The 26,506-nt window shown below is 54.0% G+C and overlaps 2 protein-coding genes across 3 annotated transcripts; both read right to left on the bottom strand.

Moving 5' to 3' along the window:
* Positions 1–2,353: 2,353 nt before the first annotated feature.
* On the bottom strand, positions 2,354–12,184 carry LOC121501477 (carboxypeptidase N subunit 2-like). Of its 2 annotated transcripts, none has more exons than XM_041773540.1 (2): positions 12,042–12,184; positions 2,354–5,456 (listed from the first exon to the last, which is right to left on the bottom strand). In XM_041773540.1, exon 2 carries the CDS (start codon positions 5,451–5,453, stop codon positions 3,810–3,812), a length of 1,644 nt encoding a protein of 547 aa, XP_041629474.1. In that variant the 5' UTR covers positions 5,454–5,456; positions 12,042–12,184; the 3' UTR covers positions 2,354–3,809. The 2 variants fall into 2 exon arrangements, with proteins under 2 accessions (XP_041629474.1, XP_041629465.1); XM_041773531.1 differs by lacking the exon at positions 12,042–12,184 and adding an exon at positions 7,052–8,257.
* A 10,258-nt stretch (positions 12,185–22,442) lies between these two features.
* Positions 22,443–24,194, bottom strand: LOC121481163 (leucine-rich repeat-containing protein 15). The gene has a single exon (XM_041738306.1). It carries the CDS (start codon positions 24,192–24,194, stop codon positions 22,443–22,445), a length of 1,752 nt encoding a protein of 583 aa, XP_041594240.1.
* Between the last annotated feature and the right edge of the window lie 2,312 nt (positions 24,195–26,506).

A 26,506-nucleotide genomic window follows, 5' to 3' on the forward strand; every position in this document is an offset into this window, starting at 1 on the left:
GCGCTCCGCTGTGCAGCCCGGTCCCCGGCCATCTCCACCTCTCGCCTGTGGCTCCAGCACCAAGGAACTGCTTGTCATTGTCCCAGAGCTCCCTGTCTCTTCAGTACCCTGGCTTCGGGGGGCCGCGTCTCCACCCGGAATCCCCCCAACACCTTGCCGCACGCACATGCCAGCTCCCGCCGTCTTTAACTCAGGGCAGCGGCCTGAGCAGTGGGCCTGGCCAGGGACGGAGAGTGGCAGGCGGCATGGCCCCCAGGGCGCGCTGGCTGGTGGGGCGCTGGCATGGTTGTGGGAGACGCCTGACAACTCACTGTCCTACCAGGCTGTCCCGCAGGGCAGGACACGCAGCATCGCCGGGACAAACATGTCCACAGGCCACGAGGTGTCGGTGCCAGCCGGGGACCCACAGGGACCGCAGGCCCCCGCCAGCCACCCCTCGGGCGCGGGCACCCAGGGGCCTGGCACTGACCCAGAACTGCAGGAGACAGAAGAAGGCTCTGCAGCACCGAGTTGAGGCCCTCCACCGTCCCTTGTCCCCTCCCTGCGGGCGCCGGGGTGTAACTTCCAGCGAGGACTGCGGGGACAGCACGGAGCCCCAAGGAGCAGCAGGAGCCCGGCCGCTGCGTGGGCCCGGCCGCGTGGAGAGCTGAACGGTCTGCAGAAGCAGACGTGGGGGAGCCAAGAGCGCAGCGCGAGGGAGATGTCACTGCCGGCTTACGCTGCACTAAACCGCCTGGGTTTGGGCAGCGCCAGACTCTCCAGTACCCACAGTAGGTTGTACTTCTGAGAACCCAGGTGCGTTGTTCCGGGGACCTTACGTGAATGCGCTCACTCCCCCTTCTCCAACAGCACGGTCAGTGGGCACCGCTATGCCCACAATCCGTGGTGTGGAGGAGGAAACTGAGGCACAGGCGGCTACAGTAGCTGCTCCAAGGTTACACTGCTGGCTAGTGGCAGGGAATCACCCAACTGAGGAGCATTCGAGACATCAGGCGGGGGGGCCCCACCTGTCGGAAGGAGGTGCTTTGGGATGACCCGGCCGCCCTCGCACTACAAGAAAACAAGGCAGTGTGCATCCAGCTTGTTTCTTCAGAATCTACGGAGGGCATGAGGAAAAACACCAAGAACAAAGAAACCCTCTTCTTCTGTGCAGTGTGTGGCTCCTCTTATTCATGAACCACCCAGGGCACTCTAGCGGTTTGGTCTGCCCAAGCCGGCATTCGCTCCACTGCCCTGGGTCTAGCTATGCAAACACTGTGAGACCCCACATGGGACAACATCGAGCCCAAGCTTTCAACCTTGGCTGAGCATTAGATGTCCCTGCGGGACTTAGGAATAAGACTGCTCTCTGGGTCCCCCCAGGCTGATTGAATCAAATCCTCGGGAGTGGGGGCTGCCCTGGTACCTGTTGTTGGGGTTGGCTTAACGTCCCCAGGTGATTCTGAGGTTCAATCAGCATCAAGAACCAGACTCCCGGGGCGCCTGGGTGGTCAGCCCATTAAGTGTCTGCCTTGGGTTCAGATCACGGTCTCATGGTCCTGGGATGGAGCCCATGCCTGGCCCCTTGCTCAGCGGAGAGTCTGCTTCTCCCTCTCCCTCTCCACCTGCTTGTACATGCTCTCTCTCTCCCAGATAAACAGAAAATCTTTAGAAGAAGAAGAGGAGGAGGAAGAAGAGGAAGAAGAACCACCAAACTCCTGGGGCGTCTGGGTGGCTCAGTCAGTAGGTGTCCAGCTCTTGGTTTCGGCTCAGGTCGTGGTCTCCGGGTCATGAAATCGGTTGGTCTCCATGCTCGGCGAGGCGTCTGTTGGGGTTCTCTCTCTCCCTCTCACTCAGCCCCCTCCCAAGTGCTCTCACTCACTCGCTCTCTCTCAAATAAACAAATAAATAAATCTTTAAAAAAGAACCAAACTGAGGAAAGGCCCAGAGAGGAGCCACGATTGGCCAGAGGCTGAAGATTAAGGAAGAGGGGAGCCAAGTGTCCTGATTTCAATTCCAGAACCCATCAGAGCTTTACTCTGCCCCAGACTGGGACAGCTGCAGCAGGAGACAGGCAGCAGGGCGTGAGGCCTCCCGGGGTGTGGGGTGCCCTCGGAGCCTCGTCTCTGCTGCACTCATTCTGACTGGAGGGATGCTCAGCGCCTCTGCTTCCCCTCAAGATCCTGTGCCCCCTGCGTGGCGAGGACTTCTTCCACTGCAGACTTTGCCCTGGCCTCCCTCTGGCCCGGAGGAGAACCATCCTCTGGTTCCCCACCGCCTCCATGGTACCGTTTCCCCAACATTCGTCAGGTGGCTGGGCCGCCAGCTAAAACACTGCATACCCAACTGCAAATCATTTTGTAGTATAAGTAGGTCCCATGCAACATATATATGTTTATTTGCAAAAATCTGGCAATGCTACCCAAAAGAGCACAGTAACTCTGGTCTCACCGAGCCAACTTGAAAGGGAAAAGAAGCAGCTTGCTCAGACGACACAGCCCCTGGCTGTTAGCCAGAGCTCTTTTCCCCAACATCACTCAGCACAATTATACTGTAATTTAATAAAGAGTTAGAGTTTGGGGGAAAATATAATTAAGAGAAATGTCACTCGATTATCTTGTTCCTTTATCTCTGGCAGCAGATGCCTGAGTGGGCCGTGAGCTGTAGTTCAGACAGGTGGTCGTGAACTCCCGGAGGTGCCGGGTGCGGCGGTGCTCCCCCCGGAGAGGACTCATCCCCCACAGAGGGAAGGCCGCGGCCTCGTGCAGCTGGCCCGGGCCGGGCAGGACGGCACAGCGGGGCTGGCATTACAGGACTTCAGGTCTCAGACATCGGGCCTCGGCCTTCTGGAGGCGGCACAGTCCCCCAACCGTGGAGGACCGATGAAGATTTGAATCCCAAAGCTTCTGGGAGCTGAACCCAATGAATCTGGGAGCCTGTTCCTTCGGCAAATCTGCTGAACGACCTTCCATCCTCTTAGAATTTATGGTGATTCTGATTTGAGCCTCGGGAAGCACGTTTTTTAAAAGAGCATCACTGGACATGAGGGAGGAGGGACACTTCCTTGTCTGACGCGGACATGTGCTCCTGTCTTCCCCCAAACCTGTCCCTGCCCCTGGTGATGGCTTCACTGTCCTCCACCCAGAAGCCAGGACACGTGCACCCTTGTCTGACCTCTCCTGGCAGACCACGAGCGAGTTCCTGGAGGGCCTGCGATACGTCAGATTCACTTCTCCCCCCCTCACCCCGGCATTTCCCCCTACCAGTCCACACTGCATGCAGGAGAACCAGGCAGGAGCTGCACATGATTCGGTCTGGGGAGACAAAGAGCCTCCTCGGGCTGGGAACAGGAAGGGGGAATGGACAGAGGGGTGCTCAGAAACATTCGCTGACTGGTAGGCCAATGAGGATCAAGGCTGAGAAGAGACCAGAGACCACACCCGGCTCCTGGGCTTGGCGACCTGCTGGAGGGGAATCCAGGAGGAACGGGGAGCAGGTCTGTTCCACACAGGTTTGTGGGTGAATGATCAGACACGGGGCTGCAGGTTGTCGTGCATCCCGCCCATGAACCTGAGATGGAGATGTGGGTTGTCATGCATCCCATCCCAGGGACATGCACAAGATTCCCCAGGGAGACCGAACAACAGGCCCCTGGGGGGCACCAGCACGGAGGAGGTGCCTGAAGACTGAAGGGGTGGCTGGGCTCTTAGAGAGTGGTGTCCTGCCAACCAGAGGAGGACTGGTGCTGAGAGCTGAGGCCCACTGAGGCAGATGCACCAGAAAGCTGACAACTGAAGTGCCTCCAGGCCTCAGCTCCGTATGCCCTGCGCCTAGTGCCCCCCTGGCTGAGCCTCGATAGCCACAGTGACCCTCACAGAGCCACAGCTCGACTTCAAGTCCCACCCCTGGCTGGCATTATATGTCATCCCCGGGGGGCCCGACCCCTGCCTGGGAGACAGCTGGATGTTTAGCCAGCGACACCGGGCCTCGTCACAGGCAAGCACCACGGTGCCCTCGGGGTTGCTGTAGGTGCACCGGCTCCAGACAGACCTCTCCTCCACCCCCAGGTCCCAGCTGCTCCCTGGGTCCCCGTGCTCCGGCCCCGGGGCCTGGAAGCCCAAGTGATCCCGGGTGACAGGACACACCAGCTGCTCCTCCTTTAGGGCAGGCAACACCTGGCCCTTCAGATAGGCAGGGCCCGCACAGTAGGTCTGGATGTTGAAGAGCCGGTCGCTGTACTGGTACAGCCACTGAAAGAGGTAGGCCAGGTGGCAGTCGCATTGCCAGGGGTTGCCGTGCAGGGCCAGGTTGAACAGGTTGTAGTTGCTGTCGAAGATGCCCTTGGGGAGCGTGGTCAGGAGGTTCCTAGACAGACTGAGCAGTTCCAGATTGGACAGGTTCTGGAAGAGGGCTGGGTGCAGGGCTGTCAGGTTGTTGCTGCCCAAGTAGAGCTTAACCAGCCCCTCAAGGCCTTTGAAGACGCCGGCCGGGAGGTGGGTAATGGCGTTGTGCGACAGCGTCAGGGAACTGAGGCTGGACAGGTTGGCAAAGGCGCCCTCGCTGACGGCCTCCAGCTTGTTGTAAGACAGAGACAGGACCAGCAGGCCAGGGGTAGGGGCGAAGAGGCCGGCGGGCAGCACCCGCAGCGCGTTCCCCTGCAGGCTCAGGAAGGTCAGGTTGCCCAGGGAGGAGAAGACCGAGGGGGGCAGGTGCCCGATGGCATTGCGCTGCAGCCACAGCTGCTCCAGCCGGAAGAGCCGGGAGAACACCCCCGGGGGCAGCTCCGAGATGGAGTTGCCGTCCAGGAAGAGCTCCCGTAGGCTGTGCAGGCCACCGAACACACCTGGGGGCAGGCCGGAGAGCGCGTTGTCGCTCAGCCTCAGGGTCTGCAGGCTGCCCAGGGGGTCAAACAGCCCCTCGGGCAAGTGGGCCAGCAGGTTCTGAGCCAGGTTGAGGCTCTGCAGACGCATCAGAGGCTGGAAGAGCCTCCTGGGCAGGCTCTGGAGCCGGTTGCCCTGCAGCTGGAGAGACTCCAGGGCTTCCATGTGGCCGAAGAGGCCCTCGGGCAGAGCCTCCAGCAGGTTGAAGTTGAGTGTGAACTTGCTGAGCGAGGTCAGGTTGGAGAAGGCGGCGGAGCTGAGGTTGGTGAAGGCGCCGCCCGTGACCTCCAGGTCCTGCAGCCTGGGCAGCCCCCCGAAGGCGTCTGGCCCGAGGTGCTGGAGCGGGGCGTTGAGGAAGACCACCTTGGTCAGGTTGGGGCTGCCGCTGAAGGCCCTGGACCCGAGCGCGCTGAGCGACGTCTCCACGAAGATGATGTCGGTGGCGAGCGGCGGGATGTCGGGCGGGACGGCAGCCAGCTCGGCGTCGGAGCAGAAGAGCTCCTGCGCGAAGCAGTCGCAGCCCGCGGGGCAGGGCCGGGCGCACCGGGCCAGGAGCAGGAGGCAGGCCCAGCGCAGCCAGGCCCGGGGCAGCATGTCCTGGTCCCGGGGAAGAGAGAGCACAGGTGACGTCTAATCAGGGCATGAGGCCGGGGGGCGGCGGGGATGGCAGTGGGGATAGTGGGGACAGGGGCGGCAGCCTGGTGAGCTCCACGGGTGCAGGGCTCAGACCTCCAACAGCGAGGGGCCACGGGGCCTGTCCCCGGTCGCCGGGGGTTCAGGGGCAGGGCCCACGTCCCGGCCTCCTGGTGTCCCGTGTTCTCTCCAGGTGGGAGAGCGGGCAAATGAGGTCAAAAGGCATGGAAGCGAGGGAAGGGAGGGGACCGTGGGGTCTTGGAAGTTTGCAGGCAACGGGTAAAATGCGGGAGGTTATTAGCGCCTTGGAGAAGCTTCAACCATGACTGACCGCGTTCCCGCCGCATTTCAGAGCCTCACTGTCTGCTCTCGTATTTCTGCCGGGGGTGACGGGCTCCTATCTTTTTTTCTTTTTTTTTTTTTAAAGATATTATTTATTTATTCATGAGAGACACAGAGAGAGAGAGAGAGAGAGAGAGGCAGAGACACAGGCAGAGGGAGAAGCAGGCTCCATGAAGGGAGCCCGATGCAGGACTTGATCCCGGGACCCCGGGGTCAGGCCCTGGGCCAAAGGTGGGGCTAAACCGCTGGGCCCCTGGGCTGCCCTGACGGGCTCCTATCTTGAATGCGTCACCTGCTCCCTGCTCCTGCTGCCAAATGCTCTCCTCCTGCCCACCTGCCTCCCCAGCACCTTGGAGCCCGTGGAACTTTCCAACACTGTGTGGACAGAACGGTCCCAGATACGGGGATTCCACAGTCCAGTAGGTTTTCGTTTTTTGGGTTTTAAGTAAGGAAAGAGGACCGAGGTTTTAGTTAGCTAAAAAAAAAAAAAAAAATTTAATGTAAGCATCCAACCCCAGGTCACAAATTGGTGTTGCCATGTACAGGTGTGTCTTATGGCTCAATTTTTTTCTTATATATGAACCACTAGCCAATATGTAAAAATTGAGGAATATCACATTAAAAAGTCCAGATTTCAGGATGATTTAGGAGCAGCGGCTCACATTCCCGCACGACCTGACCAACCGGGGCTCAGCTGCCCCACCAGGGGGTGTGCACCCCCCAGGCACTACTGCTCCCACCCATCATTTACGGGGCTTGTAGCGGCACAAGTCCTGTGAGTTCCGGTACCGGCTGCACCACATTCCAGCCGTGTGACCTTGGGCATGTCACTGAATCCGGCTTCTTCACTCTCCTTATCTGTAGAACCGGGTAACAATAGTGCCTACCACCGCGTCAGGGTAAGTGCAAGGGTTGACTGAGGAAACGTAGGCAACGCTTTTAGATCAGTGTCTGACATAAACTGAGAAATTAATAAATTGTGTTAATTATTGTTAAAGATTGTAAGCCACCGTCGTAACAGAAGGGTTATTTGAACACCAAAAAAGTAGGAAGAATAGAATGGCCTTTAGATAGAATATATTTGGCTTTACTAAAAAAGACAGGAAGGAACGAAAGAAGAGAGAGAGAGAGACAGGAGGCAAAGAGAGAAGGAGGAAGGAACAAAGACAGAAAGAGAAAAACCTTTGAACAACATGACCCTAGTTTTCTCAACTTACCTGCCCCCAGTAAGCACCAGAGGCGGCTTGGTGCTGGGGCATCTTGGCTCCAAAGCCCTCTTGCCGGCTGCCTCTCTGCCGCCCTTGGCCGGCTGCCTCCTCCATCCGAACGGCTCCCCATGGGCAAACAGCGCTTACGAAACCTCCCTAACCCCACTCCCATTCGGGCACTCAATAATCTGATTTTTCCAGGAATTTTCCTGCCTAATCAATAGAGCAGGGACCGTTTCTCCCACAGAAAGCACAACCCCCCCCCTCGGGGCTCCTCCGCGGTTGCAGAGATACTGCGTGAGCCCCAGGAAGTAGGAGGGAAGGGCTCGGCTGTAACGACCGGGCCTGCCACTCACTACACCCGAGTCCGGCTCCTAGACGGACAGCCTCGAGGGAACAGAGCCGGGGGCTGAAGCTGCGCTCTGTAACCCTGTCTGGGGTTGAGAAGCAAGGGGCACACGGGTCTGGGGTGGCTACAGATAAGAAGAGGGCCCTGGCTGCAGAAGGAAGAGGTGGCCAGGGCAGCCCGGGGGTCTCAGTGGTTGAGCATCTGCCTTCGGCCCAGGGCGTGACCCTGGAGACCTGGGATCGAGTCCCACGTTGGGCTCCCTGCATGGAGCCTGCTTCTCCCTCTGCCTGTGTCTCTGCCTCTCTCTCTCTCTGTCTCTCATGAATAAATAAATTAAATAAAAAAAAAAAAGGAAGAGGTGGCCAGTGCCCCATCCCCACCTGCCACCTGGACTGCCACTAGGGATCCTACACAAAACCCCCAGGGATCCGGACAGGAGCCTTCCTTGACTTCGCGAATCGGGTGTCTGGTGGTATGTTCCTCTAATTCAGCAGCTAGCTTAGCTCTCTGAAATGATGGCTCTCCGTGGCTGCCCTTGTGAGCTAGGCAAGCTCATCTCTGTGCTCAGCGTCCAGCCCAGCGTTGACCTACCGTGGGCTTGGCTAGGCTTCATCAAACCGAACTCTCCATAGCTGGGATGAGCAGCTTGGCCAAGCCCAAATGGATGATCACCAGCCAGACCGTGACACTGGACTCGAATCCTCCTCCTCCAGAGAGTAAGAGGAGAAATCTGTATCTTAAATATGCCATAACGGGCAGCCCTGGTGGCGCAGCGGTTTAGCGCCGCCTGCAGCCCAGGGCATGATCCTGGAGACCCTGGATCGATTCCCACATCAGGCTCCCTGCGTGGAGCCTGCTTCTCCCTCTGCCTGTGTCTCTGCCCCCCGCCCCCGTCTCTATGAATAAATAAAAAATCTTTTAAAAATAAATAAATAAATAAATAAATAAATAAATAAATAAATAAGCCATAATGCATAATAATGCATAATGATGTGCCAGTCCCCTTTCTTGTTAACTCCTTTGCTCCTTGGCTCCCAAAGGCAGTTTCCAGAAAAAAAACTTCCACTAGAACGGCCACATACAAGGGACCTCACCTAGTCTGTCCCCACATGCCTAAGGTCATGCACTGCTGTGACATGGTCAGCCTAGGGAGGATCGACCTGGATAGGAACTGGATGAGGACGTGGATGAGGAGCGCCTGGGTACCTGAAGCAAGATTTAAAGTGGTGCCATAGGCTCCAGAGGTATGTGTCCCTTTGTTTTGCAAACTTCTCACCCCTTGGAGGTGTTGTGGTGGGAAGAGGGCCAGAACAGGACCTCTGTGGTTCAGGAAGGAGAGAGCCCCCATCTACGGGGTTGGAGGAAGCAGGGGATGGTACTCACAGTGAGGGTGCGGACGTGGGCCATTTCTCAGCTATCCACCCCCAGCCCAAGACTCATTCTCTTTGTGTCCTAGAGTCAGACAGTCTATGGCTACAGGCGCTGTCTCTAGCCCCCATTTGCTGTGTGGCCTTCGCTGAGTTGCTTAACCTCTCTGTACTTCCATTTCCTTATCTTCAAACAGCAAACTTTAATTTTTTTTAAATTTTTATTTATTTATGATAGTCACAGAGAGAGAGAGAGGCAGAGACACAGGCGGAGGGAGAAGCAGGCGGAGGGAGAAGCAGGCTCCATGCACCGGGAGCCCGACGTGGGACTCGATCCCGGGTCTCCAGGATCGTGCCCTGGGCCAAAGGCAGGCGCCAAACCACTGCGCCACCCAGGGATCCCCAAACAGCAAACTTTAATTCTACCTATTTCACAGGGTTGTTCTGGGGACTGAATGAGAAAATATGTTGGAAGCTGCAAACCCAGTGCCTGGCGCACAGTGAGCGTTCATGACCTTGATTATTCGGAGCTCAGGCCAGCCCCAACTTTGCTCTAAAATTGTCACAGAGGTCAGCTATGGAAAACCTGCTGAGATCATCCAATCACCCCCTTTGTGGACCAGCAAGATGCCTCTCTATAGCACTTTTTCTGGCTGTTTCCTCCCAGCCAAGAGAAGCTTGTAATTGTTTTGTCCTTGGTTCGGGGCAGCACAGATTCTGATGGCTCTGGCCGGGATGCCCTAGACTTGGGCTCCTTTCCCAAGTGCCCTCAAGAACAGGTCACTGGGGGCTCTGGAGATGGGAAGTGCTCCTGCCGAGGCACTGTGGGGGCTGGCAGCACCAGGGACTGTGGGACAGGAGCCAGGAGATTCCTGCTCCTCATCTGAGAAACCACCTCCACATTTCTGCAGAGACCAGCAAATGCCCACAGAAAACGTTCCATACTTTCAGCAAGCCAGGGGAGTCTGGCTTTGGCAGGGGCAGGGGCAGGGGAGTGGTTGACTGGTTGCAAATGGACTTTTTCCTCTTCTCAAATTGCTTTTGGATTGATATGTTTCTGTGTGTGCCACAGGCTGGTCTGTCATCCACCACAGAGCCAACCCTCACTGCTTCCAGAGGGTGATGGGTGCCCAGAGCCGCAGCCCCGAACTGTCAGAGGACTGCTGCTGCTGTACTCAGGGATGGCAATGTCCAGGTCTGCATCGCCAGCAGGGCTGGACTCTGCCCCTTGGGCCCCAGTACCTCTCAGGGCAGGAGGAGGGACATCACAGGCTCATCTGGAGCCCCTGACTGCTCCGTCCAGGTCGCCCCGGAAGTCCTGCCGCTCCTTGGACACTGGGCTCCCTTCCTGGGCTCCTGCCTCTGCCCCCACCCCACCTGTGCAGCGGGCTGGCCCTCCACCTGCTGCCCACTGTGTCCCAGGCAGTGAAGTAACCCCTAGTGCCTGGCTTCTGCATTTGTGAATTGAGAACAATCACGATAGCAACACTACCACCTAAATTACAGTTTTGTTAGAGTTGTGGTCATTAAATGAGATAACTGGCATTGAGTTTGTGATACAGTGATATAGTAAGAAATATATATTTGGGGGATCCCTGGGTGGCGCAGCGGTTTGGCGCCTCCCTTTGGCCCAGGGCGTGATCCTGGAGACCCGGGATCGAATCCCACGTCGGGCTCCCGGTGCATGGAGCCTGCTTCTTCCTCTGCCTATGTCTCTGCCTCTCTCTCTCACTGTGTGCCTATCATAAATAAAGAAAAATGAAAAAATATATATATATTTGGTCTTTGTCCTGGCTCCTGCCACAGAGCTCCAAAAACCCTTGAAATTTCCTGAGATAACAGAGGATTGTCTTTTATTATTCATAATGAGACCCTTTCAACCCACACATTTATATAAATGAAGTGACTCTCAATGGGCCCCTAGATAAGCTTCAGATTATACAGTTCAGAGGTAGCAGCTACCTCCGAAAAAGAGAATTGTGAGTGATTTTAATTCTTTCCTTTTGCTTTATCATATGTTTTCTACAGTTTCTAAAAATAATAATAAATAGGTCACTTTTGTAATAAGGTTGAAAATCATAAAAATTCAGATAATCATGTAAAACACACAACCCAGTTCCAAAGACACCATTCGGGCTTCCTGGGTTGCTCTCCTCCCTTGCAATTACATTGCGAAACCTCCAAAGAGCCTGTCAGCAGAGCGTAATCAGAGAAGCCGTGAACTGAGCACTGTCCTTTTTTCAGATGCGTCCCGTGCTTTGCCACCCCTACCTCCCCTTCTACCGCCCTTTCCATTTTAGAATGTCCCCATATCTCCCCATTTCCCCTGTATTCACACCTTCCCCGGGAAGCCGTCCTTGCCTGCATCTCCTGTGGATCCCATAGGTCATTCTCATCCTCGGTTGAATGTTTGGGTCCTTCTGCTCTAACTTCTGGTCGTTTGCACCCACCTGCCTGCGAGCTGCTGGGGCTGGGCATGCCTCCTGCAGCCTGTCTTGCCTGGCTGTACACCCCGCAGCTGGCCCAGAGCGGGGCCGAGTGTGGTGCGCTGAGTTGAACTCAGTGTGTCTGGGGCTCTTGGTCCCCTATAATCACATCTTGTGTTCCTTGTGCTTAGTGGAGCGGGGAAGCACTTGAGCTCTCCCAGGGCTGTGGCCCAGGTCCAAATTCCGACACTGCTCCCTACAGGCTCCGTGGGCTTGGGCAGGTCACTCCTCCTCTCCAAGAAGGAAGGAACCCACGCATGATTGCAACCTCATCCTTCAGGGTTAAAATTTGTCCCCAGTTGGATAATATATATGCTTACACTGGAAAATAAATACAAAGCACTTAACACAATACCTGGCAAATAGTAAATGTTCAATAAAAGGTAGCTACGTACAGATTTCATTCCTAGAGTGACTCTATCAACTAAACCAGGTCTCAAAGGGAAGCGGCAGGCTGGCATAAACCAGGCATAAAGGAGGAGGGAACCAGGCAAACCTGGACACACGGTAGTCCTGCTTATCCCACCATTCACTTTGTGCTCCCAGAGCACACGGACCAGGTCACCTTTATCTCAGGACGTCCTTGCTGCCACCTGCCTCCTGTCTCAGACCAGCACCACCCTGCCTGGGTACCGAGGGGGCTTCTCCCCCCATGGCAGAGGACAGGAACAGTGTATCCTGCTTGGGGTTGGGGACAGGCTCTGAGCCTGAGAGAAGTAACCTGCCCTTTTCCTGCCCTGCAGCCAGGATCCAAGGCAAGATTCCTGCCACATCCTCACAGACCCCAGGAGACCTACCGTGAGGGGCTGAGTGGATGCGCCCCAGAAGCTCTGGCTCTTCCTAGGGAGCAGAAGTGTGTCTGGTGTGGTCTATTGTCAGTGTGAGCCCAGCAGCCCCAGCACTGATCAAAGTTCCGGGCAGTGGTTCCTCCCCTCACATGGACTAAGTGTTCCCGGAATGTCACCAGGGTCACAGGCAGGAGAAGAGAATATGGGGCAAGACCTCTGAAGATTAACCAAATGACCCTGAACTGGTTCCATGGACAGATGGCCACTGAGGCCAAAATCCAGCTAAGATCACAGGCCTGGCCACTTTAGGACTCTGGGACAGCCACTTGGCGCTAGAAAGTTCCCAGGAGGCTGATCCAGGGGTGAGGACCGAGGCCTGGGGTCCACGCTTACCTCCCCTCCTGGCAAAAGGCCAGTCTGGTGCCAGGAGCCTGACCTCGGCCGAACGGCTGGCCACAGGTACCTGCGTGGCTCTCGATGGCAGGAGGAATCCTAAGGATTGTGGGCTTGTTCCTTGATTTGTTTGTTTGCTTCATAAACTAGCTTTTTAAATCCTGAGTTAGAAGAGGAGAGATGGAAGGAGGTAAGTTTGGACCCAGTATGGAGAGGCACACTCTCCCTGTGGGGCTAGCCAGGGGTGGAAGAAGTTGCTTTGGAAAATAGTGGTTTCCTGTCTAGGGATGTTCTTCCAAGGGCTGCAGAATGAGGTGTGTGTGTGTGTGTGCATGTGTGCGCGTAGGTGAGTGTGTACATGTCTTAAGGGGTGCAGAGTGAAGGCATGACCAAGGTAAGCAGTCTCAGATCATTTTCAATGTCCGGAGTCTACCATTCAAAGTAGACTGATGGTGGGGGCACCTGGGTGGCTCAGCGGTTGACCTGTGGCTCAGGGCGTGACCCTGGGGTCCTGGGATCAAGTCCCACATTGGGCTCCCTGCGAGGGGCCTGCTTCTCCCTCTCCCTGTGTCTCTGCCTCTCTCTGTGTCTCTCAGGAATAAATAAATAAAATATTTTTAAAAAACAAAAACAAAGTAGGCTGATGGCTTTAAAAGTCTTTGCATGATACTAATATTTATCTCGAGGGGGGCAGGCAAGAAGCCGGAGGAGGAGGGTCCCACCAACTTACCTAGACAACTTTCAAAACAACCCGAACACCCACAAATTCAACCGAGATGTAAAGAGAGAGCAGCTGGAGCGCTACAGAGAGAAAAGGGCTCACTTCTAGAAGTAGGAGGGCGGAGAAAAAAAAAAGAAATGCAGTGGGGGAGGGCACGGCACCCAGAAGGGGAGGCCTCGGTCGGAGCACCCGGAGCTGGGAACTCTGCCCTGGGCCTGGTTCCCGATTGAGAAGGCTCAGCAGGGAACGGGGCGTGGGGGGGGGGGGGACTGGCAGGAGTGCAGGGGAGCCTCCGGGTTCCCCAGGTGCTGGGGGGGGAGCACGGGGGGAGCACTGGGGGCGGCACGGTGGGGGGAGCACGGGGGACACGGGGGGGGGGGGGCATGGGGCGAGGACCGGGGGAGCATGGGGGGAGCACCGGGGGAGCACAGGGGGTGGCACGGGGGGGCATAGGGGGGCACGGAGGGAGCATGGGGGGAAGCACAGGGGGAGCACGAGGGTGGCACGGGGGGAGCACGGGGGGAGGCACGGGGGAGCATGGGGGACACAGGGGGAGCACGGGGGGAGCATGGGGGGAGCACGAGGGGGGCAGCACAGGGGAGCATGGGGGCACGGAGGGAGCACGGGGGGCAGCACGGGGGAGCATGGGGGCACGGGGGGAGCACGGGGGTGGCACGGGGGGAGCACGGGGGGAGCACGAGGGGGGCGGCACGGGGGAGCATGGGGGAGCACGGGGGTGGCACGGGGGGAGCACCGGGAGAGCACGGGGGAGCACGGGGGTGGCACGGGGGGGGCATGGGGGGAGCATGGGGGGTTACGGGGGGGCACGGAGGAGAGCACAGGGGGGAACACAGGGGGCGGCACGGTGGGGGGATCACGGAGGGAGCACGGGGGGGTGCACGAGCTTACCGGGGTGTACCCCTAAGCCGCAGGGGGCGGAGGCGCAGGACGGCGAGGCCTCCCCCCTTCCCCCCCCCCCCCACCCCCACCGCCACACTCCCTCCCCTCACTCCACCCCTCCCCCCTCCCCTCCTACCCCCACCCTCCCCCACCCCTCCCTCTCACACCCCACCCCCACTGCTCCCTCTCACCCCCCCACCCTCCCACCACCCTTTCTCACCCCCCACCCCGCGCCCCACTGTGCAGCCCGAGCCTGGCCGGGTCGCGGTGGGGACTCCGGAGCGGACACGGGCCACCCCCACTCCTGTCTCAGTACGACTCCTTTTCACAGGAGGCTAAAAATTTCCAATTGTTTTTCTTTTCCCACCTTAACGTCAATATTTTACCAACTCTTCATTTGTAAGTTTTTTTCCTTTCTGACTCTCATATTTCTACAATTACATGCCTTAGATGAATTTTTCACTTCTGGATTCCCTTCAATGTGTTCAATTTGATTTGGGGAGATACACGGGATATGGGTATTGGTTTGTTTTCTTTGTCTCCTTTCCTTTTACAATGGAGGAGTTAGTGCGTCCTAACACGCAGACCAAAATACACCCAGAACCACGTGGAACCCGAGCCGTCCATTCTGACAGATTATATTCCCTCTTCCTTCCCCTCCGGCCCTCTTCTTTTATCTTATGTTTTCATGGTCGATGTTGGCCAATATAAGCATTGCTGGTTTCTATGAATTTGGGATTGAGCATCTTCTAACATACAGAACAAAATACACGCAGAACCAAGAAGATCACCCTCTAGGTCCCCTCGGGGAAACTACGTGCTCCCTCCACTACCATTTCCTCACCACCACCATCCCCCCCTTTTCTTCTCATTTCTCTTCTTTGCTTTTGGTTTTGGTTTTTTATTTTTACTACTTTGTTTTAAAATTTGTTTTTCAGGGACGCCAGGGTGGCTCAGAGATTGATCATCCACCTTCGGTTCAGGTCATGATTCTGGGGTCCTGGGATCGAGTCCCACATCGATCAGGCTCCCCACAGGGACCTTGTTTCTGCCTCACTCTATCTCTCTCATGAATAAATGAATAAATTTAAAAAAATTTTTTTCACGTTAGTGGTCTTTTTGTTTTCTTTTGTTCTGTTCTTTTTCTTTTATTTTCTGGTCTCTGACCTCTTCGGAATCATCTAGGGTGTGTTTTACTTGATATTTTTGACTCAGCTCGCGCATACTGCCACTCTGCACTGGACAAAATGACTAGAAGGAAGAACTCACCACAAAAGAAAGAACAGGAAGCAATACTCTGCCACAGAATTACTGAATGTGGATTTAAATACGATGTCAGAAATTCAATTCAGAAGTACAAATATAAAGTTACTGGCAGCTCTGGAAAAAAAATGTAGAGGACTCAAAAGACTTTGTTAGTACAGAATTTAGATCTAATCAGGCCAAAATTAAAAATAATTTAACTGAAATGCAATCCAAACTGGATGCTCTAAGTGCTAGGGTTAATGAGGTGGAAGAGAGTGTGAGTGCCATAGAAGAGAAGTTGAAAAAAAAAAAAAGAAAAAAAAAGAAGACAAGTTAATGGTAAGGAAGGAAGCTGAGGAACAAAGAGAAAAACAATTAAGAGCTCACGAGGAAAGGCTGAGATAAATAAACGACAGCTCAAGAAGCAAGAATATGCATCTAATTAGGATTCCAGAAGAGGCTGAGAGAAATAGAGGACCCCAAGGTATATTTGAACAAATCATCGCTGAGAACTTCCCTAATCTTGGGAAGGAAACAGACATTCAGATCCAAGATGTAGAGAGGACCCCGCCAAAAATCAATTCAACACCTCGGCATTTAAGAGTGAAACTTGCAAATTTCAAAGATAAAGAGAAAATCCTTAAAGCAGGTCAAGGCAAGAGATGCCTAGCTTATAAGGGGAGAGATATCAGGTTAACAAAGACCTCGCCACAGACCTGGCAAGCCAGAAAGGGCTGGCAGGATATATTCAGGGTCCTAAATGAGAAGAACATGAAGCCAAGAATACTGTGTCCAGCAAAGCTGTCATTTAGAATAGGAGAGATAAAGAGCTTCCAGGATAGACAGAAACGAAAAGAATATGTGACCACCAAACTGGCTCTGCAAGAAATATTAAGGAGGACCCTGTAAAAGAAAGAGGGAGCCCCAAAAAACAGGGACTGAATAAGTAATATGGTGACACTAAATTCATATCTTTCAGTAGTTACTCTGAAGGTGAATGGGCTAAACGATCCCATCAAAAGACACAGGATATTGGACTGGATAAAAAAGCAAGACCTGGGACTCCTGGGTGGTTCAGCAGTTGAGCATCTGCCTTCGGTTCAGAACATGATCCTGGGGTCCTGGGATCGAGTCCCACGTCGGGCTCCCTGCATAGAGCTTACTTTTCCCTCTGCCTGTGTCTACCTCTCTGTGTGTCACCTCATGAATAAATAAATAAAATCTTAAAAAAAAAAAGCAAGACCCACCTATATGCTGTCTACAAGAGACTATTTTAGACCCAAGGACACCTCCAACCTGAAAATGAAAGGGTGGAGAACCATTTACCATTCAAATGGTCCTCAAAAGAAAGCTGAGCCTCCCCACAGGGACCTTGTTTCTGCCTCACTCTATGTCTCATCATCATGTCAGATAAATTAAACTTTATACCAAAGACTGTAGAAAGATATGAAGAGTAAAACTAAATCATACTTAAACAGTCTGTCCAAAAAACAAAACAAAACAAAACAAAAAACAAACAAAAAACAGTCTATCCAATGAGAAGACCTAACAGTCATGAATATTTATGTCCCTAATGTGGGAGCTGCCAAGTACATCAATCAATTAACAACCAAAGTAAACAGATACTTAGATAATAACACACTAATAGTAGGCTTCAAGACGGCACTTTCTGTAAGTGACAGATCTTCTAAGCAGAACATCACCAAAGAAACAAGGCCCTTAAAATGATACACTGGACCAAATAGACTTCAGATATCACAGAACATTCCATCCGAATGCAACTGAATGCACACTCTTCTCAAGTGCACGTGGAACTTTCTCCGGATAGACCACATACTGGGTCGTAAGTCAGGTCTCAACTGATACCAAAAGACTGGGATTGTCCCCTGCATATTTTCAGACCACAACGCTCTGAAACTAAAACTCAATCACAAGAAGACATTTGGAAGCAACACATGGAGGTTAAAGAGCATCCTACTAAAAGATGAAAGGATATTAGAGAAGAATTTAAAAGATTCATGGAAACTAATAAAAATGAAGACACAACGATTCAAAACCGGTCCTAAGAGGGAAATACATCGCAATACAAAATTGGAAAAAAATCAAATACACAAGCTCATTTCACACCTAAAGGAATTGGAGGAAGAACAGCAAATAAAGCCTACAGCAAGCAAAAGAAGAGAGATTATAAAGATACAAGCAAAACTCAATGAAGTAGAGACCAGAAGCAGCGTAGAACACATCGACAAAACCAGGAGTTGGTTCCTTGAAAGCATTAATAAATAGATAAACCATTAGCCAACTTTATTAAAAGGAAAAAAAAAGACTCAAATTAGTAAAATCACGAATGAAAGAGGAGAGATCACAACTAACTAACCAGCCCTTATGCAAATTACTTAATCTCTACAAGTCTTTGCCTATCTGTGGAATGGGTGCACACACACACACACACATGAAATCAAACTTCAGGTAGGAACAGGATACCCTGGGTGTATTGTGTGTGTGGAGGGGAGATTTGCGTTAAGAACTCTAGGGACTTTCTGGGAAATGGGATGAGGACTCTGACCCCCTTTTCCATTAGCCAAAACTCCAGAAACCTGTCTTTGTGGACAGGTTCAGTGGTTAGGGGGACAAGAGGCCCTGCCCCAGTCACTGAAGGGGTCCAGCCCGTGATATGGTGAGCGTACTATTGCCCCCTGTTTGGGTCCACCTGCCTCCGACAAGCCTACACCTGCCAGAGAGGATGTAAGAGCTAGAAGAGCCAGGAAAATTCAGCTAGAAATGTCTTTACTGGGCACAGCAGTGGGATAAAGGAACCTCGGAGAGGACCATCCCTTTCTCAAGCTGTGCTGGCAGCTGTGGCCACCTCCTGGAGTCCACAGACCTGAAGAAGTCCTGAGGACACTTGGACACTTTGTAGGGAGTCCCTGTCACTCAGATGGTGTCTTCTGAGAGCCTGTGACTCACTGAGCCTGGTGTGAGGCACTGGTAGGAATGCTGCGGTGTGCAGGAAGAGTCCTACCTACCCAGGTGTGTGTGTGTGTGTGTGTGTGCACACGCGCACATGCGTGTGCATGCAGGTTAAATGAATAGCCCTTCTGGTGACGCAGAAGAATCCCCAGTCCGGGAGTCTGGAGACCTGCAGTGTGAGCTCCGGTGTTAATTCGCTCACTAAGACTTGAGCAGATTCATTTCCTGCCTCGATCTCACTCCCTTCATCTCTGAAACGGTCTGACCCTATTAAGACTCCTTCCCACGACAGCGGCCCATACACATCGTTTGTTACTCCATTTTTGTTCCCCATTCACTTTCCAAAGGTCTCTTTCCAGGCTCAGCGCCTCTTCTCCTTGAGGGTCTGTCTGGGTCAGCCTTACATGCACGTACAAGAGGAGAATCCACAGGTGGGAGACTCCACAGCCGAGACACCCAACGCTCAGTCGTCCCGCGTATACCATTTATTGTTGACTCTGTACACCAAGTTTGTTACAGGCAGCAGCCAGCAAAGACAGTCCCCAACCCTGCCCTCCAGGGCTCACAGTCTATAAAAGCCTGGGGGCCTAGAAATTTCTAAATGCGTCACCAAGCACCTGGGCCTATTTGCAATGATTCCCTAAGCGAGGCAAACACCATCTACTGTTGAAGGCAGCGGCAGGAAGGCAGCGGGCTGGTTGGTGCGATGGCCTCTCCTCGGGGGAGGGAGAGCACAGCTGGGCGAAGTCTGGCCTGGAGAAGCGCCTGCCCCTTCTCTGAACCGCACTGAGGGCTTCCTCCCCGAGCCCACCCCCACCCCCTCCCCAACCGCTCGGGTTCGGTTCTGGCTGTGGGCCCGTGGGCTGGACTCTGGGCGGTTTGTAGCTAGAGGCTAGGACCCAGCGGGGGTCTGCGTACCGGCGCTCGGTCTCTAGGTCTCTCTCGCTGCCTGCTCTCCGGAAGCTTCCTGAGTGTGGAAACAGTTGCCTGAAACTGCTCTTTCCTTGACGGACGGGTGGGCTTCGGGATCTCCTGTGTTGACAAGCTTCCGATCCACGCAGTCCCAAACAGGTGCCAACGGCTCAGACCGTAGGAAACCACAGGCAAGCGGCCCTCCTCTTCTTTATGGATGAAAGCCCAGGACAGGCCATGGGGTCTTGTACAAGCGTGAAGAGAAGAAAACCCACAGCCCGCGGAATAATGTTGCAGAGGAAAGAGTGAGTTTAGACCCATCTCCAGGGGATAACCGTCGTGCCCACGCACAGGGGTGTTGTCAGGCTTAAAAAGAAAATGCTCGTTCGGTCCTTTAAAGGGTATCTAGACACCCTAAGTGTTTTTGAGGAACAGTGGCTCCAACTGGCTTTTATTCTCTTTCCTCCTACGTTGACTCTTCACTCCAAATGGAGGCTGCTGCTACTGGCAAGGCATCCTAGGGGCCGGTAGGCAAATGGGGAAATTAAAGTGGATTCTGTGGCCTACCTCAACTTTGGGGGACCAGGAAGCTCACTCCAGTCCTGAGAAGTGAGCAGATGCAATGTCTTACTGGAAAAGAAACCTCATCCAGCTTTTCTGGTAGCTCCCTGACCAGACAACATGGCTCAGAAAGGCCAAAGCCCTGCTGAGGAAGAGGAGACCCAATGGCTCCATCCAATCCACTCTGATGGGAGGAAGGAACAGGCAAGCTCAAAGGGTCAGGTAACGGGTTCACCACCCCCACTGGGGGGGTGCCCTGCATGGAGACATCTCAGGACAGCTGCCCTCAGGTTAGCCTATGGCCTGGGGAAACATGCTGATATCCTGGGCCCGCGAGAAAGGAACGCCAAAGTCATGGCCAATGCCACAAATACCCAAGCGTTCTGGGTTCAGATTGGCGGGACATTCTAGGTGAAAAGGATGCCTCCTTCCCCTCACTGCCATGTCTGGCCTGCTTGCACCCTTGCACAATGAGACATTGTCGTCTGCTCCTAAGGAACACCTCGAGGAGTACATGCTTCTCCCTGGAGGAAAGCAGCCCAGCTTCCCCGGAGGCCCCAGAATCAACTGGGCAGGCCACCATCGGGTGGAAAGATGCCCATGCCCCAAGCTCTGGGCTCACTTCCTCTTGGGTCCTGGCAAGTCTCAGAACATGTCCACCGGTTGCTATAAACATTTTGAAACGTTTTGGAAACCCAGATTTACGCTGGGGAGATGTCATTTGCCTTTGACAGGCCCCATCTTTCCCAGATTCTCCAGGACACAGAGTAAAAACTATGCAGTGTGCTAGTTCTTGTGCACATCCCTTCCTGGACCCTTTTTGTTGGGGGCCTGTCAGCATCATGCTGCTAAGACCTCGGGGGATTTCTTATTTGTTTTGTGGGACAGAGGAAACAAGGAAGAGCCGGTCAGGATTTTCTTTTTCTTTTTTTTTCCAGTCAGGATTTTCAAATGCTTATAGCACTGGCTGCAGCTCTTTCCTGGGCAGAGACCTGAAGTTCTCCATTTCACTGCTTTACTTTGGGACTGATAGACCAGTTGTCCAGACAGAAACATGAGTTGCCATGAACACAGTTTCTTTACCAGCATAAATATGTGTGTAGCAGGGAGGGTGATGAAAGCAGGTATTTATGTGGTTGTAACCCAAGGAACCAAACAACTCAACTCTTATAACCAGGCCACAGGCAGAAGGAACTCTGGAGAGCCCCCAGACCCAGGGTGACCCATCTGTGTGCCTGGTGTTGCCTACTGTATGCGAGCATTCTGAACTTCAGTTTCTAGCTGACTGGAACACTGGTGGAGAATCTTACCACACTAGAAGGATTACCAGGTTCCATTACACTCGGCTGTTCAATTAAAGGATCTCATGTCTGAACTATTTCACTTCCCCCAAATGGAAAGTGAAAATTAAAAACAGACATAGGCATAGCATGCCCAAAAGGCCCAGGCAGAGGGGCCTCCAATGAGCAGCAGACAGCTGGCTGGCAGAGAAAGGGGTGTCAGGACGACCCTGACCAGGCCGTTCTGGGTGACTTGGGGTGTGGGGATCCGATTACATCTCCTGTCCAGGCCATAACACACCCACATTGACTCCTCCACCCCTGAGAGCTGGGCCTTGGCAAGGGCGGGCTGGCAGGGGCAGTGAGGGGCCGTCCAGGCTCATGGGGACCCACCTCCACAATCCTGTCCTCTCCAGTCAAAGCCCAGGATGGAAGATACTAGTGATGTCTAGTTTCTTGATCTGGATGCTGATTCCATGGGCGCGAACTGCTTGTGAAGATCCATCAAACTCTACACAACCATGCTCCCACTTTTCTGTGTGCATGTTATACTTCAATAAAAAGCTAAAAGATAAAAACCCTGGGATGAACATAAGGACCCCCAGGTTCTAGGGTGCTTTCTCATCTAGTACTAATAAGCCGATTTTAAGAGTTTTTAGGGGTCAGACATTCTACATGATCTTATTTCTCAAAGGACCAAAATGTTCAAGTCAAAATTTGCAGTTCGGAAATCTTCTTTACAAGGCTGGCTTGCCGCACAGGTGCCCTTCTTCCTTTTCCAGGTAACGACCCCGTGAGAGATGCTGATAGCAGCTCTCCCTGCAGGAACTGAGCGGCCTCTTTCGCACCCTGCAGCCAGGCCCTTGGCAGCTTTCAGGACGCCAGCCGAGCAGGTGGGAGCCTTTTGGAGGAGAGAACTCACCCTGCTTTCAGGAGCGGAAACTCACGGGAGATCTTTCATTTGAGGGGACAGGGGAGAGCCATGCCCCAAAGGCAGGGAGCAAAGGAAGGAAAATCAACTTACATCCTACTTGGGAGAGAAGCTGTCCCCATGGAGAACTCTTCCCACAAAGTGAGCAGGAATGGTAACTGAGTCCAGAGGCCAGCATGGCCATGGGCCAGGAGAGCTTGTCAGAGGAGAGCTGGTGAAGGCTGTGGAGAGGGCTTTCTCACATGAAGCCCGGGGACATGAATTAGAAACCCCGTGGGGTTCTTGCCAAGGCCAGTTGGGTCTTCCTGGTGGTAAGAAGGCCCTGCGAGAGCTGGTTCTCCTGTGGTTCTCTAGAGGAGAACCAGGCAGGTCTCTTGGAGACCAGCAAGAGGAAGCAGGGGGTGGCTCTGTGGACGCAGGGGTGGAGGTAGGACAATGAAATTCCCAGATCCTCCAGTGGTCCCACTGGTCCACAACCCTGCCTCCAGCCCACCTCTTCAACACTCGTTGGGCGCCTTCATCTGCATCAGGACTGCGTGGTTCCTCTTCTTGCAACAGCAACAGCAGATGCAGGCAACCAGGGAACAGGCCAGGGCAATGATGCCAATGACAATGGCAGCAATGGCCAGCCCGCTCTGGGCCTGGGTCATGCCCCACGTGCTGCGGTCGTCAGTGACCTCAATGGTGGTCAGATCAGTGTAGTCCTCCACAGGGCTGGTGAACTCAGTAGTGGAGATGGAGGTGGTATCAGGGAAGCTGGGTGTGTCTGGGTACTGTGGTGTTTCCGGGTAGCTGGGGACCTCGGGGATCATTGGCACCTGGACACTGGGGACAGCAACGTTGACGTTGATGATGATGAGGGACTGGCCTCGGACACTGGGTGGGCTGAAACATACTGGGAGAGTGTCTGTCCCCAACCTGGGTTTGTTGAGCAGGAGCCAGTTGTGGAGTGGAAGGATGTCTGAGTCACACCTCCAGGGGTTGTCATAGAGCCTCAGCTCACACAGGTTCCCCAGGTGATCGAAGATGCCCATGGGCAGGTTCTCCAGCTGGTTGTTCTGCAGCTGGATGGTCATGAGGCCGTTGACATTGGCGAAGATATTCCCCGGGAGCTGTCTGAGGCGGTTGTTCTGCAAGGAGATGTTCTGCAGGTTGACCAACATGCGGAAGACGCTCCCGTCCAGCTCTTGCAGCGCGTTGGTGTGGAGGGACAGCTCCCGCAGCTCCACCAGCCCATTGAAGGCATCTGGGGAGATGTAGTTGATCTGGTTGCGGCTGAGGATCAGGACCTGCAGCTGGCGGAGGTTGCTGAAGACGTTGTCAGGCAGAGAAGTGATGTGGTTGTCGTAGAGCCAGAGCTCACGCAGATTGTGCATGGGCCCAAAGATCCCTGGTGAGAGCTCCTTCAGGGAATTCCCAAAAAGCGTAAGACGGTTGAGCTGGGGCAGCTGCATGAAGATGCCAGGAGGCAACTGGGAGATGTGGTTGTTGGACAGATAGAGCTTCTGGAGGTTACGGTTGTTGTGGAAGAGGCCAGGGGAGAGCATACCAATCTGGTTTTGCTGTAGGGCCAGCTCCTGGAGGTTCCCACATCCATCAAATGTGCCCATAGGGATTTCTGAGAGCCTGTTCTCATACAGTCGGAGGACCTGGAGGTTGCCCAGGCGCTGGAAGATCCTGGGCGAGAGGTGGGTGAGGCTATTCTTGCCTAGATTGAGCTTCGTGAGGCCCACCAGGTGGTCAAAGACACCGTCGGGGATATATTCCAGGTGGTTGCCATGCAGCTGCAGCTCTTTGAGGTTGCTGAACTGGGAGAAGTGTGCTGGCTGGATCTGCACCAGCTGGTTGCTGGACAGAAGGAGTGACTCGAGGTTGTTCAAGCCCTGGAAGAGGCCAATAGGCAGAACCTGAAGCTTGTTGTTGGCGAGGCTGAGGTAACGCAGTGACCCTAGGTTGCGGAAGGCACCAGGCATGATGTGGGACAGCTCATTCTTCTCAATCCTCAGGGCAATGAGGGCCGAGATGTTGAGGAACGGGGACTCGTTGAGTTCAGTGATGTGCGTGTTGAGGATCTGCAGGCTCATGGCGTTCCAGGGCAGGGGAGCGGGCACTGTCACGATGCGCGCCCCAGTGCACTCCACCTGGGAGGCTCTGGAGCAGGTGCACTCACTTGGGCAGCCATAGTAGGCCAGCCCCGCGCTCCAGGCCTGGCAGCCCACCAGCAAAAGAAGGTAGTGTTTCAGCGGCATGGTCTCTGCAAGGGGAGACAGCAACCTAGTCAGGATCACCTCACCGCACTGCTGGGGGTTTAAGCCAACATCTGGCTTGCCTTTGAACTCCATCACCACGCCCCGACTTACGCCACCTGTGGTCTAGTCATCAAGCGTCTTCACCTTCTCCCTATGCCCTTGCCCAAGCAACTGCCTCCACCCAGAGTACTCTTGGTCCTTATCTGAGTCCTGCCCGTACTTCCAAGTCCAGCTCAAATGCAGTCACCTCCAGGAAGCTTCCCCAGATCTGTGATCAGCATTAGTTACCCTCCCACGCAGGTGGCTCCCCAGTGCCCATTATGGCCATGCCACGGCTGGCTCTGTGTGGCATTTGTTGTGTTCCTGTCTGTGTCCTTCTCTAGCCAATAAGCTTTTCAAGGGCAGGGATGTTCATCTTTCATCCCTAGAGGTTCCTTAAGGCAGGAACAGTATCTTGTCTGGTTATAAAATCCCCGGAGCAGATGCATCTATCTATCCCCCAAAGCACCTGAACTTGCTGGTTGAACATGACCTCCTCAGGAGAAACAGATGGGAAATGAGACCAAATAAATAGGGCCTGAACCTGGGAGGAGATGCTAAGACCACAAATTTGGGGGTCTGCTGGGAAAATAGCAGCAGCCAACAAAGGTGGGATGCACTGCCGATCTGGCAAGCTCAGCTTTTTCCTCTGCCTGGGTCCCACCTGGCCCCCATCGCTGTGAGTGACCACCTGGCCTTGCCTTGACCCCCTCGCACGTGCTTCATTTAGGTTTAATTCAAACCACCTTCTCAATGAAAGACAATTCTCTGCGCTACTTCCCGTCTCACTGAAGGGGCTGTAGCAGCTCGGCCAGTTCGAGGGGCCTGCCTCTGGTACTACCAGGTCCAGTTTCCACACCAAACCATGAGTGACCTCGAGGAGGTCCAGGAAAACTTACGATGCGCTTTGAGCCCAGAGGTGGTAGGGCCAGATGCTCCCGCAGGCGTGGTGCTGGTCTGGGCATGGAAGCAAACTCATGAAGGGTTCGATGTTTGAGGTCAGGGGTGGTGGGAATTATCTACATACATAACTATAGATAATGTATACAATGCGGTGGAGACAGGAGGTATGGGCACTGAGCCCCCCTCCACGAATAGTTAAGAACCACAACTAGCTATTCGATCTTGAAGGAAACTTGAAGCTTCAAGCTCACCGTCCTCATGTGTTAGGTTGGGATGATAACCTCTGCCCCCTCTTGAGACCACTGAGAAGAGCAAACAGGAGGATGGATGATCATACATACATTCCCACTATTTATGGGGATGAAGGAAGCAGGGAAAGTGAGGCTCAGAGCTTAAAGCCTGGATCTCCAGACTCTTGGGTGATTACTTTGAGTGTTACTTTAATGCCCTTCCTTTTAATGAGCAAAAATCCTGAGTCAGAGGAAGGAATTTCAAATGATGGCGTGTAGGGCATAAACTGGCTGGGTGGAGAAGGCATTTCTCTGGTCTCTCTTCCTGAACTCATGGAGTCCTAGACCTGGCCCATAACTCAGAATAATCCAGGCTTCCCAACCTGGTCTTAACTCAATGCACCTTTTTCCTGCGCCCACCCTCCCCACCCCCAACAAGCCTGCCCTGGGGACAGAACCCAAGTTCATCCTCATCCACCCAGACCTTGATTTTTCGTTTATTCACAACCATCCAAGCCCTGACCTGTTGTGATTTGGCATTAAGGACTTGAATAGGTACATGAAATGAGGGAGGAAAGAAAGAATAATAATGTGGCCAACAGTCCTGGGGATGCAGAGGACCGGGGCCTCTGCATGGACACACACTAAAAGGACAAACTCGCACAGACAAAAGTCAGGTCCAGAACTTGGGAGAGGAAATGAGCGGTCTACAGAGGGCACACAGAAAAGGTGTCTCAGCACCCACCCCAGGACAAAGACTTAAGGCTTTTCATTGATGGTAACAGAGAAAGGAGACTGCCCAGCACAACCCGTGTGCTCCTCGCCTGCACCCACAAGGACGAAATGTGGGACAAGGGAAGCGATGCTCTTCCCCTGCACTGTCCTCATCAGGCCGCAGCTGTGCTGCTGTGCCCGGGGCCACTCTGAACGTCAGGAGGGCTACTAACAGACCAGTCTCTCGAAGGCCTCAGAGGAGGGCAAGGGCATGGTGAGGGGATCCAGAAACCGGAATATCTGAGCATCCGTTGAAGGAACATGGATGCACGGAGAGCTGGAAGAGATCTGTTAAGGAAGCTACTGGCACTTTCCAAGGATACACAAAGGACCGCCCTGGGATTCACTGTGGCTCCAGGGGTCACA

The sequence above is a fragment of the Vulpes lagopus genome, chromosome 1, assembly GCF_018345385.1.
Source record: "Vulpes lagopus strain Blue_001 chromosome 1, ASM1834538v1, whole genome shotgun sequence".
Taxonomy (NCBI): Eukaryota; Metazoa; Chordata; class Mammalia; order Carnivora; family Canidae; genus Vulpes; species Vulpes lagopus.